We start from the raw sequence: 14853 nt of genomic DNA, 5'->3' as shown, positions 1-14853 counted from the left end.
CTTAGGAATCATGAGGCCAGCCCTGAACGAATCGAGGTTCGAGATGAAACCGGTTATGTTACAGATGATTCAGACTGTTGGACAGTTTGGCGGAAGGCGTGACAAGGATCCGCATGCCCATCTCCGAAGTTTTATTGAAATCTGCAATACTTTTGTGTTCCCAAGCATCTCAGTTGAGGAGGTTCGACTAACATTGTTCCCATTTTCGCTGTGTGACCAAGCAAAGAAATGGGCCTACTCTCTCAAACTTGGGGAGATTACATCGGAACAAGTAGTTAAAAAGTTCATGAAGAAATACTTCCCCCTGATAGAAAACGAAAGAAGAGGAAGCTGATTACTAATTTTGAACAGGATATTGACGAATCGCTCAGTGACGTCTGGGTGAGGTTTAAAAGACTAGTGCGAGATTGTCCGCACAATGGCTTACCCGATTGTCTCCAAATGGAAATATTTTATCATGGTTTGAACCTTGCATCGCAAACGGCTGCCAATGCGACAGCAGCTGGAGGTCTGCTCGATAAAACATATGACGAGGCTAAAAACATTCTAGATCGCATTTCGAAGAATACGAAGACTGGAGAGAAGGCGATCAACGACTGAGAATTAAAAAAGGTGATGCAAGTAATGGGGCCATCGCATCCCTACAAAACCAAATGAATGTGATGATGAATCTAATACAAGGAATCAATCAACAGTGATGACAAAGAATTTAATCTTTTTTTTTTTTTTTTTATCTAACTCTAACGCATGGTTTATGAATGAAATGAGTGATGTGTTGTATATGAGCTCAAGTTCTTTTGCGATAAAGACATTTTTATGCGATACTACGTCTAAGTATATGCGTTGTTAATGATATGTTCATAGTATGTGATGTAGTAGTGCATGTCACAAGGTTCCTTGCGCTAAAACCAAGTATAATTCCAATGCAAGTTTCTCAGAATAATCCGAGGTCGAACACAGGGATTGTTTTCGTTAATGCGCTACTATTGTGATACATGCGGCCGATTTTTAACAATGAATAAAGAATTTTGGTTTTTACAGAAATATAAATTGCGGTGAAAGTAAAAATGCATTAATAAAATAAATCCTAAACTAATATGATACACGATACAAGATACATGATACACGATACTGAGGTCGAGAACTGACTGTGAAGTTGTACAAAGATTCGATGTATGCGATGGCAAGTCTTTATGAATGAAGCAGAAAGAGAAAGAGTAAATAGTAAAAACATCGCAAGTTTGTCAATTGCGTTAAAGATGCAACTAAGGTTCCACTTTCCCTTGGCGTACACCTCTCGGTGATCGGTCGCGTTCCCATATCTCTATGATGACACAGGGATGAATGTGATGAACACAAGGTTGTTTCCATCTCTAGAAATACTTCTTACTTTAGTTAACGCTTCTTCTAACCTTCTCTCGATAGGCGGAATAACATCTTCTCTTCTGCTCTCACAGATGAAGATGTCGTCGAGCATGCTTTAGCTAAACTTAATTATTTCCTTAACACAAATTAACTTACTCGCTTAATTCTTGCTATTTACCCATGGGATTAAGAACACATTATGGAGAAAATGGATTATGAATGTACGGAAAGAGACAGAGAGATGACAATGGAAATTATCATAACATTTAATACTAAAATTAAGCGTCTGATACATGTTGTGAATGAAAGAGTAAAGAAGATGAATACAGATGATGAAATAGAGATTAGAAACAAATACAAAAAGAGTGTCAACGTCTTGACACAGATCCTGAACGGATGTTGTGCTTGTCAGCGTGTGGAAGTAGTAGAGAGTAAAGCTTCCCTCTCAGGCTTGCTTTCCTGGTAGAATTGACCTTTACACAAAGCTTTAGCTACGGGAATTGGAAGGATTCTCTGCTCGGAAACTCACCTCTCGGCCTTGTCTCGTGGTTCTCCTAGATCTACTCTGGACAACCGCTTCAGACTAGCCTCTCTCTCAGAATTAGTATATGCTCATCCCTATGTATTCATGTATGTACCAGTATCTGTATCTGTATATGTATATCTTTTCAGCGAATTTTAAGAAGCTATTTATAGGCAAGGCCTTGGCTCTTTGAATTTGTGGTCCCCCACTGTGTAGTTATGGTAGTTCCTGAAATGGTGGAATGGAAACGTCCTTCTGTTATGCAATCAACCCGTCAGAAATGCACAACTGAAAGTTGTACACTTGTCAAAATCTCCTGCAAATGCGTTGTTCTTCACATCTTCAATCGATCGCCGCATGCGGTGTTGTTTTTTATTACCACATGCGGCTGAAATTTCGTTGATCACTAGAGCTCTTGATCGATTGTCGCATGCGCCGTCATTGCGTTGATCATCTTTTCATTCTTGATTGATGGGCGCAATGCGACGTAGATGCATTGTTCATTTCTTCTTTGTGCCTTGAATGCATGCGGTGACTTATTTCCTGCAAAACTGAAACTGAAACATTCTATTCTACCACTGCAATGGTGTTAGTGGGTGTATTGACGACATTTTATAATTTTCACATTTCTTAACCAATTTCTATACTATCGATGCAACTTTTCTTTCTTTTAGCCACAATATCTAAATAAAACAGTATAAATAACTTGTATTTCTACAAGTTATCACACCCCCAAATTTAGATATATGCTTGTCCTAGAGTATATCTTCAACTAAGGTAATATCGTTCATTTCTTATCCTCAATTTTTCGTCGTTTGGTTTCTCCGAATGCTTCACCTAGGCAATATTACTCAACAATGCAATTTCCTTCTATCCTTTAATAATTCATAAACATGCTCTACTTCATTCTTTTATATAACAAATCTCTTACTCAAAAATTCCTTTCTTGTTTTGAAAAGAATGTTTACCTCTTCTTGCAAAAACAACTTGGTGCATCAGTTATGCGGTGGTCTAGTTTGAGTCATTTTATTAGAGACGGTTGATCATGGTTACACCTTTCGTTTTGGCTTGTTCCCACGGGTGTCATGCGAACATCCAACTACGGTTGTGTGTCAATCTCAACTTCAACTCTTGATTTTAACCTAAGTTTAACTTTTGCTGGTCAGAGGAGTTGTCTCTTATATTCTTATATATTTTTTTTTTCTCTCTCATTTTTTTTCTTTTCGTATTGCGTTGTTCTTGGAAACCCACCTTCGTTTTTGGCTTGCTTCACGGGTATCATGCGAACATCCAACTACAAGCAGGTTCCTTTCATGACTTAACTCTTATCAAGTTTGGGTTTTCCCTTGCGCTGACATTGGAGTTTATATGAAACTTTTTTTCTTTTTTTTTAATGAACGCATTTTCTACTGATAACCACATCCGCTTGATCGCATCTACTCAGACCTTCCCCACCCCCAAATTTAGACATGCGCAAGGTCCTCATTGCGTTATTTTGGAAAGGATAGACAAAAAACTTTGTCAAAATTTTGAAAAGAAGATTTGAGCAGAGTCTTGAAGGATAAAAGGTAAAGTAGTGTTATTGCTACGAATTATCTAAGTGTTAGTCAGAAAATACAAAGTGTGGGACATGTTGCTAAGGGTATGCATATTACTCATCATGGCAGCGCAATGAATAACACAAAATATAAGGTAAGAACATCGCAATAATTGACAAAGGATGATAAATAAGAGGCTAACGCATACGGAAAGAATAGCTACTTAGCTGTATTAAAAATTAACCAAGTATACAAAGAATTACAATTAACACAATACAAAATTTCAGCATGTACAAAGAATCAAGAAATAGCTTCTATACATAAAAATAATGAGTGAAATAAAAATAAAAGAATGACCGCAACAAAAATTTGTAGATTTATTGAGGAAGAGGTTCAGGAGGAGGATTTTGTGGAGGAACACGAGGAGCTTCTTCAAAGTGCAGATGTTGATGTAAATGCGGAGGCACCATGGGACCATGTAGATAGGCTGTCAAAAAGTTGAAGTACTCATGGTTGCGCTCTGCCACTTGTCTTTGGTTCAGGTGGATCGTGTAGATATTGCGTTGAATGTTAATTAGCACCTGCCTTGTCATCGAAACACTACGTTGCAACTTTGTTTGTCGCTCGTGTAACTCCATTTTCGCTGGCAGAAAAAGTCATGTTGATGAGAGAGAAGAGAACACATATCAGCAAGGTCAGCAGCTAGGGTGGCAATGGTGGGCTACGCCTGTGATGTTTCACCATCAATGTTTTGGGGTTGCGGTGAAGATGAAGGGGAGGAGGGAGCTGCTGGATATGCGTTGGGTGAAGCAGGAGCGAGGAGGAGGTTAGTAAAATGTTCGGGGAGTGGGGAAAAGGGGTTCTGTAGGAGGGCTTGGAGGAGCGAATGATGAAAGGTTAAAAGGGTCTAAGGGCTCTTAATCTTGCAGGTTGATGGCTCTTGGACTTTTTCCTTGCCTTAGTCAACTTGCATTGTTTCTTGGGGGACTTTGGTTGTTTGCGGCGCATTTAAGTCGATTAATGGCTCGGGGCAATGAGGGGAATCTTTGAGAAGCATTCTCAAAATCTTGACGTTGATGAGACCATGGACTTCTGGCATTGGTTCTTCCTTAATACCTACACCCAATGAAAGGCATAAGCTTGAAACTATCCAAGGGAAGAAATACTGGCCTCTTATATGCCCAACAAAACCTCGAATCTGCCTTGCGATCAATTGGCCCACATCTATTGGAATGCCGTGTGTTATGCAGTATGCGGCCATAACTCTATCCCTCGAAACTATTTTGTCATGAGAAGTCGAGATGAGTCGCCATTTCACCAAATACACCTAAAGCCGAGCCTCCGGAAGCAGTTTATTGGACGCAAGGGTTCTGATGCCTTTCATAGATATCGACCATTGCGTGCCCAGTTGCGTTTATATCTTCAGTGCATCTTCCATTTGATCTTCTGTGGGATCATCAATGATTTTATTACCCGACACCTCTGAGATGTCCTTCATCTGATATAAATCATTGATGTCCTTTGTGCTGAAAGGCACTACCTCCCGTTTCATGATCACCGCATCTTTGGTGCCATGAAGTCGTCCATTATAGAAAGCTTGCACTACCGTTGGGATTACAATGGATGGGCATTGGAAAAATTTTTCACATCCATGTTCCAGTACGACACTTGTGATTAAGTCCGGTAGTGGCATTGGCACAGGGATGAACCCCATCTCCATCATCATGTCGTCATTCTCTTTCTTATATGATGGGCATCCTTTGGCCAACGTAGGCTCACTGCTTTTTGCTTTTGCTTTGCCCTTCTCTTTTTTCAACACAAGGCGGGATCTTTGTTTTTGTCTCTTTTTCTGTTTCTTGCGTTGTTCCTCCTTTTCTCACTCCGCAATTTCTTTACTCTTCTTTTCTCTTATGCACTGAACATTTGCTCTTCGCCTCTTCTCCTTCTCTTCCTTCTTCTTCTTTTCTTCCTCTTCTTCTTCTCTCATTTCTCTTTCAAATTGCTCTGAGGCCAGCAATATGCATTGTTCTTCCTCGAGCCTTATTCTCTCTTCTTATACCGAGATTGCGTTGTTGCGGCACACTTCTTCATCATGTAATTTTTCTCTTAAATCGCCTGCTACGATGATTTATTGTGCCTGCAACATCTTCTCTTGTTTTTCTTCTTCCTCTCTTCTTCTCCTCTCCTTCTCTTCTACTGCACTTTGCAAAATTGGTTGGTCGATTGTTGACCCTTGCGCCGCATTCTCCTTGTGATGCCGCATAAGAGGGGTGATGTCTGGATCCTATCCATCGTCAATTGCAACCGTTCTTATTTGCGTTGATTCCTCTTCATGTTGTGCTGATTCTCTTTGTTGCGTCACACCCCCTCATCCACCTTTGCGGTGGTTGATTCTCCATCGACTTCTGGGCTCTCAGCCCTCTTTCTCTTCTCTTCCTTCTTCTTAAGGCGCTTCCCTTCTCGCCTACGTTCCTTCTTCTCACTCGATTTTATTTTTTTCTTCTCCTTCCTTGGCTGGGCTTCTTCATCTCCTTCTGCCCTCTTCTCCTTGTTCTTTTTCTTCTTCTTCAGCCGTTTCAGGCAGCTTCTTCGCTTCCACCTCCCCAAAACAACCCTGATGGATCCCTCATAGGATTCTGTTTGAACAGTTTTCTGAGGATCCGTAACGGCCAGGGCGCTTCTCCGCGAAGCTTTTTTCATCTCTTCTTCTAAAAGCAACAGTTGATTAACGACTCTCGCTTCAGGTAGCCCTCCCTCCTTTTCCATATTACTCAGAATGCTCTCGAACACTTCTCTGTCGTCTCTTCTCTTCTTCTCGCTTTCAGATGACAGTGTTGGGGTGAGGCACTCTCCGTGCTCTGCCCCTTTATGATTTGGAGTGGTCCGACCACTAAAGGCTTTTGTCGAGGTTTTTCGACGATTCGTGTGATGGGTTTTGGCTGGGCGGTGAGGCGTCGGCTTACTGCGAGGAATGCCGCCTCCCTTGCAGTGATTTAGGCTGGTAAGGGTGATGAGGGTAAAGAGGATGAATGGGAAGATTGATTGGCCATGGTTGTACTGAGTGAAAGAACTGAGAAGGTTCTTAGGGTTTTAGGAAGAAAGTTTGAAGTCTGGGTATGCAAAGGATCTACTAGGGTTTCGTTTTTGCAAAAGACTCAAATAAACGACCTAAGAAGAGGGAGGAAAGAATTTATAGGTTGGGCCTTGATGGGCCCAACACAAATTCTGCGATCGCAGAACTCAAGGTACTAAAAAAGCCTTCTGCCGCGCTCTTCACATTTATGAATTAGCAGAGAAGTACGTCCTTTCGTCTGCGAAATCATCATTTGCTTGGAAGCCTAAACGATTGGACTACTCTATTTGCAAAAAGAATTTTTCTTTGGTGTTTTATTCGGATGGGCGCAAGGTTAAGATTAACGCAATGCATCCATTAACGCAAATGCATCTTTGCAGAGGACGGGCAACAACGTATGTATCAGCGCAATATACCCTTCAACTCAATGCATTTCTGGAGGACGGGTGCACTGTATTTCTACTGGCGCAACACTACCTCGACATAGTACGGACGGGCGAAAAATACATAAGAGCGCAACACACCCCTCAACGCAATGCATTTGTGAAAGATGAACGCAAAGTGTATCTTGTTATCACAAGATGCCCCTATCATCGTAATGCATACCGATTTTTATTTTTCTTTTTAATTTATCCAACATACAAGTCGATAAGACTTTGCGGTGTTCATCATTTTATTCAGTCATTCACAAAAATTTTAAGAACAGCGCTACTAAATCATAAAAGTAAAGAAATTAAACACGACATGGAAATACACAATTAAATTAAATTGAAAGTAACACATAAAGCAGTAAAGGCTAATTCTAATAAACAGTAACTAACGCAATTTAGACATCAGTACATGAAAGCTATAAAGAAAGAAATTAAACATAGATATAGAGATGCTGATTAAATGAAGTTTTTCAGAGTTATCGCAATAGCATCCCCGTAAGAGGTCAATCCTGCTTGCCTAAGTCGATGGTCTCCATGCGTCGTTCCACATCACCCCCGTAGTAGGGCTTAATTCATTGACCATTGACTTTAAATGCATTGCTTCCATCTTCAGTTGTTAGCTCCACTGCGCCATGGGGAAAGATAGTCTTGATGCGGAATGGCTCAAATCAGCAGGACTTCAACTTCCCTGGAAACAATCGTAAACGCGCGTTAAATAGAAGTACCTTTTGACCCTTGAAGAATGTTCGGTTGCTTATGCGGTCATCATGCCACTTTTTGGTTCTCTCCTTATAGAGTTTGGAATTTTCGTAGGTGTTCATTCGCCACTCGACCAGCTCGTTCAACTATAACTTCTGGAATTTCCCCGCGCTTGCCAGATCAAAGTTCAGCTTTTTGCTTGCCGACATTGCCTTGTGTTTCAACTCGAGAGGCAGATGACAAGCTTTTCCAAAGACCAGAGCATATAGGGACATGCCTATTTTTGTTTTGAAGGCAGTCCTATATGCCCACAATGCTTCATTGAGCTTGGGTGACCAATCTTTTCTGGAGGTACTGACTACCTTCTCCAAGATAGTTTTGGTTTCTCTATTAGAAATTTCTGCCTGCCCATTGATTTGTGGGTGATAGGCGGTTGAAACTCTATGGCTGACATTAAACTTGGTCAACAGGTTGGTGATGATGCGGTTGATGAAATGTGAGCCCTCATCACTGATTAAGGCACGGGGCGTTCCATATTGGGTAAAGATATTCTTCTTGAGAAATTTTTCCACTGTGGCCGCATCGTTCTTAGCACATGCGATGGCCTCAACCCACTTCGATACATAGTTAACCACGACAAGAATGTATTGATGACCTTCTGAAGGCGGAAATAGGCCCATAAAGTCGATTCCCCATAAATCAAATAATTTGATTTCCAAGATTGAAGTCAAGGGAATTTCGTTTCTTCTGGACATGTTCCCCATTCTCTGGCATCTATCGCACTGTATAACGTGGGTATGGACGTCCTTAAACAGTGCTGGCCAAAAATAGCCACTCTGTAGGACTTTTGCGGCGGTCTGTTGCCCCCCAAAATGTCCTCCATCAGGAGACATGAAAAAGATCCAAAATGTGCTTGGCTTCATGCTCAGGAACACATCGATGCAAAATATGATCAGGTCCAAGTTGATACAAGAAGGGGTCATCCCAGAAATAAAATTTGACTTCATGTCCCAGCTTCTTCTTCTGTTGGTATGTGTAGTCTTCTGGTACTTGAATGCAAACTATGAAGTTAACAATGTCCGCATACCGTGGAACATTAACGCATACTGACATCGCAATTTTCTAACCTTGACAGATGATCTGCGACTTGTATCTCGATGCCCTTCCGATCCTTAATCTCTAGGTCAAATTCTTGCAGGAGTAGTACCCACCTTATCGGTCTTTGTTTCGCATCCTTCTTCATCATAAGGTATTTGATCATGGAATGATCGGTATACACCACAACATTTGTTCCAATTAAGTACTGTTGAAATTTCTCTAGCGCAAATACCACTGCGAGCATTTCTTTTTCCGTGGTTGTATAATTTTCCTGCGCATCATTCAACGTCTTGCTAGCATAATAGATAAGATACAAAACCTTATCTTTGCGCTGGCTCAAGACTGCGCCCACTGCATATCCACTAGCATTACACATCAACGAAAATGGTAGCGTCCAATCTAGTGCAATCAGAATGAGTGCGGTGATGAGCGCATTTTTCACGGTCATGCATGCATCATCAAAATCATATTCACGGTCAATCTCGAGGAGTGCACTTAGGAGCCTTGCGATATGAGAAAATTTGCAGATAAATATTCGATAAAACCCCGCATGTCCCAGAAAACTCTTGAGTGTTTCCACATTGACTGGTGGTGGAAACTTGGCAATTGCGTCGATTTTCACTTGATCAACTTCCAATCCTGCCTTGATATCTGTTGACCTAGCACAATTCCTTCTTCATCCATGAAATGGCATTTCTCCCAGTTCAGAACAAGATTCGTTTCAACACATCTCTTCAAAACTTTTTCAAGATTTGATAAATAGGAGTCATAAGTATTGCCAAAAACTGAAAAGTCATCCATAAATACCTCGACTGACTCCTCCAAGAAATCCGAAAATATTGCCATCATACACCTTTGGAAGGTACCTGGTGCATTAGAGAGTCCAAACGGCATGCGACGGAATGCAAATGTGTCGAATGGGCACGTGAAAGTTGTCTTATCTTGATCTTTCGGCGCAATCGCAATTTGGTTATACCCTGAGTAGTCGTCAAGAAAAAAAAGAACTCGTTCCCAGCAAGTCGATCTAACATTTGATCAATAAACATGAGTGGAAAGTGGTCCTTTTTTGTGGCTAGATTTAATTTGCGGTAATCCATACAGATTCTCCACCATGTGGTTGTCCTTTTAGGAATTAACTCATTCTTGCTGTTGGTGATGACTGTCATTCCCCCCTTCTTTGGAACACATTGCACTGGGCTTACCCAGCTGCTATCTGATATAAGGTAAATGATGCCTGCATCAAGCCACTTCACTATCTCTTTCTTCACAACCTCCCTCATGGCAGGGTTCAAACGGCGTTGTCTTTCTATAGATCCTGCTTTTCCCTCTTCAAGACGAATCTTATGCATGCAATACGAAGGACTGATCCCTCGAATATCTGCTAAGGTCCATCCCAAAGATTTTGCGTTGTTTTTCAGGATATGGATACATGCTTCCTTCTTCTCTTTGCTCAGCGAGGCAGATATAATAACTGGTAAAGTGTTATTGCCTCCTAAATAAATATATTTGAGGTGCACTGGCAACGGCTTCAGCTCTAACATGGGTGGTTCTTCTAAAGATGGCTTAATACATTGCGTTGTTCGTTCATATAACTTGATTGTTTCAAAATCTGACCCAATTTGAATTGCGGCGCAATTTTACTCCCACATTGCGCCGATCCCAAAGTCTTCTTCCTCCGATTCTTCTAAGAACTCGTGCCAATGTTCTTCCTGCAATTCCTCAACATATTGACAAGTTTCCATATCACTCGGGTATTTCAACGCATTGAGGACGTTGAACTTAACCTGCTGATCGTTGACCTTTATAGTAAGTTCTCCTTTCTGTACATTGATGAGTGCTCGCCCTGTTACAAGAAATGGGCGACCCAAGATGATAGGTACCTCAATATCAGCTTCATAATCTAATATGATAAAGTCTGTAGGGAAAATGAACTTATCCACTTGCATAAGTACATCCTCTATTTTGCCCTCTGGATGCGTTATTGATCTATCGGCCAACTGCAATGTAATTGTGGTTGGTCTTGCGTTGCCGATATTTAACTTTTTGAAGATTGACAAGGGCATTAGGTTTACACTCGCTCCCAAATCACATAGCGCATTTCCGACTTCTTTTCCCCCTATTGAGCATGTCAATGTGAAATTCTCGGGATCTTTCATTTTAGTGGGGATATTGTTTTGAAAAAGCGCACTACACTCATATGTTAATGCGTCCGTTTCATTCTCCCCAATCTTCCTCTTGTTGGCAAGTATGTCCTTGAGGAATTTCACATAGCTCGGAATTTGTTCCAAAGCTTCTATTAAGGGAATGTTAATATGTAATTGTTGGAGAACATTCAGGAATCTCTGGAATTATTTGCTGTCATCTTTCTTTCTCAGCCTAGACGAGAAAGGTGGAGGATCCCGCCGTACTTCCTGTTCAATTGGCTGTTCATTGAGGTCCTTTGCTTACTGTGTTTTAGGAGCTGGAGGTTGCAGTGACTTTGCATTGGAGTCTTGCTGAGATTCATCCTTTGTAGATGTACTTTCTTCTGAACTGGTAATTCTTTTATTTGTGGTTGAATGGTCATCGTTAATGGTTAAGTCTACTGGTCTTGTTACTGAGTCCAGTACTAGTGGCATGGGAACCGTTGTCTTGCCACTTCTTAATGTCACTGCTTGACATTGCTCTTTACCATTTGGTCCTGATGTTCCCAAGCTACTAGGCAGCGTACCAGGTGTTTTTTTCTTAAGTTCGATCGCAAGCTGTTCAATCTGTACCTCCAAATTTCTAAGGGAGGAAGATTGCGATTGCTTATTTGCCTCGTTCTTCTCAATATAATGTTTCAATAATGTTTCCAAAGACGAGGTACTACAAGAGGTGTCAGAAAAGGAAGGTTAGTTGTAGGGTTGTACATTCTGAAAGTTACCTTGGTTGAGATTCTAATTAATGAAAATCGGAGGATTGCCTCAATTCCCATGACACCTGCTTTGATGATTACCTTGGCCCCTCTAGTTGTGATTCCCATCCCAACTAAAAGTTGGGTGATTCCGCCAATCAGGGTTGTAAGTGTTGCTGAATGGTTCATTATAGATAGCGTATACGGATTATTGATTCAACGGGCAGACATCCACTGAATGTCCCTCTCTACATTGAATGTAATTTATTGCGGACACGTGTGTCAACGCATTGGCTTGCGCTGAACTTTGAGAGAGATGTCCTTGCTGAATAACCATAGTCTGGAGGAGCGAGGTCACTGTAGCCATCTGATCGGCCAGGGTGCTCATTGTGTTAGCTGGTACAAGTTTTCTGCTCTTCCTTGCTCTAAGCCTCTTTCCTCATACCCGTTATCTAACCACTCATTTGTATTTCACGAAATGTGATTTAAAATGATCTTGTCCATCAATCCTTCTGCCGTGGAGGCATCAACAACTGCTTGCGTTGATCGATCCAAGCCATTATAAAAAGTCTCCATCAGATCGAAATCAGGAATCCCGATGTGCGGACAGTTCTTCACTAATTGTCTGAATCGCCCCCAGGCGGTGTTTAAAGTTTCATAACCCTTCTGTTCAAAATTCAACACATCCCTCTGTCTCCTTGCGTTGACGGCCGGAGAGAATAATCTATTCATAAACCTTTCGACCAACTGATCCCATGCGTTGATTTCATTTGGCTCTAGTGACTGAGCCCACCTTCTTGCCTTGTTTCGCAATGTATACGGGAAGAAATACAATCTAATTCCTTCGGGAGTCACACCAGGTAGAGAGAATGCGTTGCACATCTCTACAAAGCTAGTCAAATGAGCATGCGGGTCTTCTCCTTGTAGACCTCCTAATTTTTTCGCATTTTGAATCATTTGAAGCATGATCGACCTTATCTCAAACCTTGCATTCTATTCAACCGTGGGTCTTGAAATTCTGGACGAAAAGTTATAAAAATTCGGCACCGCATAGTTCCTCATTGGGATGTTGTGGTCGGCAGCAAGAAATACAGGGTCTTGCGCTGGCCAATTTACCCCTTGATTCCCCTCGAGCCTCTCGTTATTATTTGCCATGTTTCTTCTTCGCCTAAATTGGTTCTGATGTGCTTTTGCGTGAAAAATGCACCTGATCTATGGGTCAGCTTAGAATTTATGGATCAATTCTAGTAGTCATAAACCATCAGACTGCTCTTTGCGATAAACAACTAGTACAAAGAGATCTGTCCTGCAAAATACCACAAAAATACTCAACACCAACCGTTACCAATCCCCGAAAACGGTGCCATAAACTTGATGACAGAGAATTTAATCTTTTTTTTTTTTATCTAACTCTAACGTATGGTTTGTGAATGAAATGAATGATGTGCTGTATATGCGCTCAAGTTATTTTGCGATAAAGACATTTTTACGCGATACTACGTCTAAGTATATACGTTGTTAATGATATGTTCGTAGTATGCGATGTAGTAGTGCATGTCACAAGTTTCCTTGCGCTGAAATCAAGTATAATTCCAACGCAAGTTTCTCAGAATAATCCGAGGTCGAACACAGGGATTGTTTTCGTTAATGTGCTACTATTGTGATACATGGGACTGATTTTTAACAATGAATAAAGAATTTGGGTTTATACAGAAATATAAATTGCGTTGAAAGTAAAAATGTGTTAATAAAATAAATCCTAAACTAATATGATACACGATACAAGATACATGATACACGATACTGAGGTCAAGAACTGACTGTGAAATTGTATAAACATTCGATGTATGTGATGGCAAGTCTTTATGAATGAAGCAAAAAGAGAAAGTGTAAATAGTAAAAACATCGCATGTTGTCAACTGCGTTAATGATGCAACTAAGGTTCCGCTTTCCCTTGGCATACACCTCTCAATGATCGATCGCGTTTGCATATCTCTATGATGACACAGGGATGAACGTGATGAATGCAAGGTTGTTTCCATCTCTGGAAATATTTTTTGCTTTAGTTAATGCATTCTTCCAACCTTCTCTCGATAGGCGGAATAACATCTACAATTTTGCTTTCACAGGTGAAGATGCCGTCGAGCATGCTTTAGCTAAACTTATTATTTCCTTAACACAAATTACACAAATTAACTTACTCTCTTAATTCTTGCTATTTACCCATGGGATTAAGAACACATCATGGAGAAAATGGATTATGAATGTACGGAAAGAGACAGAGAGATGACAATGGAAATTATCATAACATTTAATACTAAAATTAAGCATCTGATACATGTTGTGAATGAAAGAGTAAAGAAGATGAATACAGATGATGAAATAGAGATTAGAAACAAATACAGAAAGAGTGTCAACATCTTAACACATATCTTGAATGGATGTTGTGCTTGCCGGCATGTGGAAGTAGTGATGAGGAAAGTTTCCCTCTCAGGCTTACTTTCCTGGTAGATTGCAGCGAACTCAAAAGTAGACCGCAAAGGGCGTTGCCAAGTTCAACTGAGCTCCTACGCAACCCAGGGAGTACGGGAAAGAAGCAATGTTAAGTTGTGACTTTGTGAGGCGAAAAAACAGTGGTGGAAGACAAGAATGAGCCAATTTGGAATATTCCAGTTGCGATGGAATCCGAGACCCCGTTGACTCAAAAGGAACCAGAAGAATAGAAGATGATGGATCCAGAAGTTGCGTCCACTTCTAAGCCTATGGAACATGGAACTGTGAAAATACAACTGCCACCATTTCCTCAGAGACTTAAGAAGAAGAAAAATGATGAAGTGCAATATCATCGCTTCATGGACATGCTTAAACAGTTACATATCAACATCCCTTTCACTGAAGCGATTGAACAAATGCCAAAATATGCGAAGTTTCTGAAGGACTTGGTGACGAAGAAAAGAAGCACAAGTAAGTTCGCAACGGTGGCGTTAACACAAAGGGCAAAAACCATTATTCCACTGAGAATGCTCGACCCCGGAAGTTTAACAATACCCTGCTAAATTGGCAGGATATATATAGGTCAAAAGCTTTGCGATCTCGAGGCCAGTATCAACTTAATGGCCCTTTCAATTTTTAAACAGTTGAATGTGGGGCAACTGGCGCCCACAATAGTGACTCTTCAGCTAGTGGACAGGTCCCTCGTTCATCTAGAAGGGAAGGTGAAGGATGTCCTAGTCTCGATTGAAAATTTTATT

The 14853-nt window shown here is 40.9% G+C and overlaps 1 protein-coding gene and 1 non-coding gene across 2 annotated transcripts; both read right to left on the bottom strand.

Moving 5' to 3' along the window:
* Positions 1 to 318: 318 nt before the first annotated feature.
* LOC120087418 lies at positions 319 to 425 on the bottom strand. The gene has a single exon (XR_005484558.1). It is a non-coding gene; the product is annotated as a small nucleolar RNA R71 (small nucleolar RNA).
* A 9939-nt stretch (positions 426 to 10364) lies between these two features.
* On the bottom strand, positions 10365 to 12568 carry LOC120087043. Its single transcript, XM_039043887.1, has 3 exons — positions 12339 to 12568; positions 11176 to 11574; positions 10365 to 10998 (listed from the first exon to the last, which is right to left on the bottom strand). Exons 1-3 carry the CDS (start codon positions 12566 to 12568, stop codon positions 10365 to 10367), a joined length of 1263 nt encoding a protein of 420 aa, XP_038899815.1.
* Between the last annotated feature and the right edge of the window lie 2285 nt (positions 12569 to 14853).

Source organism: Benincasa hispida, chromosome 9, assembly GCF_009727055.1.
Source record: "Benincasa hispida cultivar B227 chromosome 9, ASM972705v1, whole genome shotgun sequence".
In the NCBI taxonomy this organism is placed as follows: domain Eukaryota; kingdom Viridiplantae; phylum Streptophyta; class Magnoliopsida; order Cucurbitales; family Cucurbitaceae; genus Benincasa; species Benincasa hispida.
This window is presented reverse-complemented; position numbering and strand designations above follow the sequence as displayed.

Bases quoted from the DNA above. Each gene is read 5' to 3' on its own strand.
- LOC120087043 (XM_039043887.1), bottom strand. From the start codon at position 12,568: ATGCTTCAAATGATTCAAAATGCGAAAAAATTAGGAGGTCTACAAGGA. The intron at 11,575-12,338 runs GTTTATGAATAG...CACCTCTTGTAG, and splicing joins TGGGATCAGTTGGTCGAAAG to TACCTCGTCTTTGGAAACAT. The intron at 10,999-11,175 runs GTAAGCAAAGGA...ACAAATTCCGAG, and splicing joins CCTCCAGCTCCTAAAACACA to CTATGTGAAATTCCTCAAGG.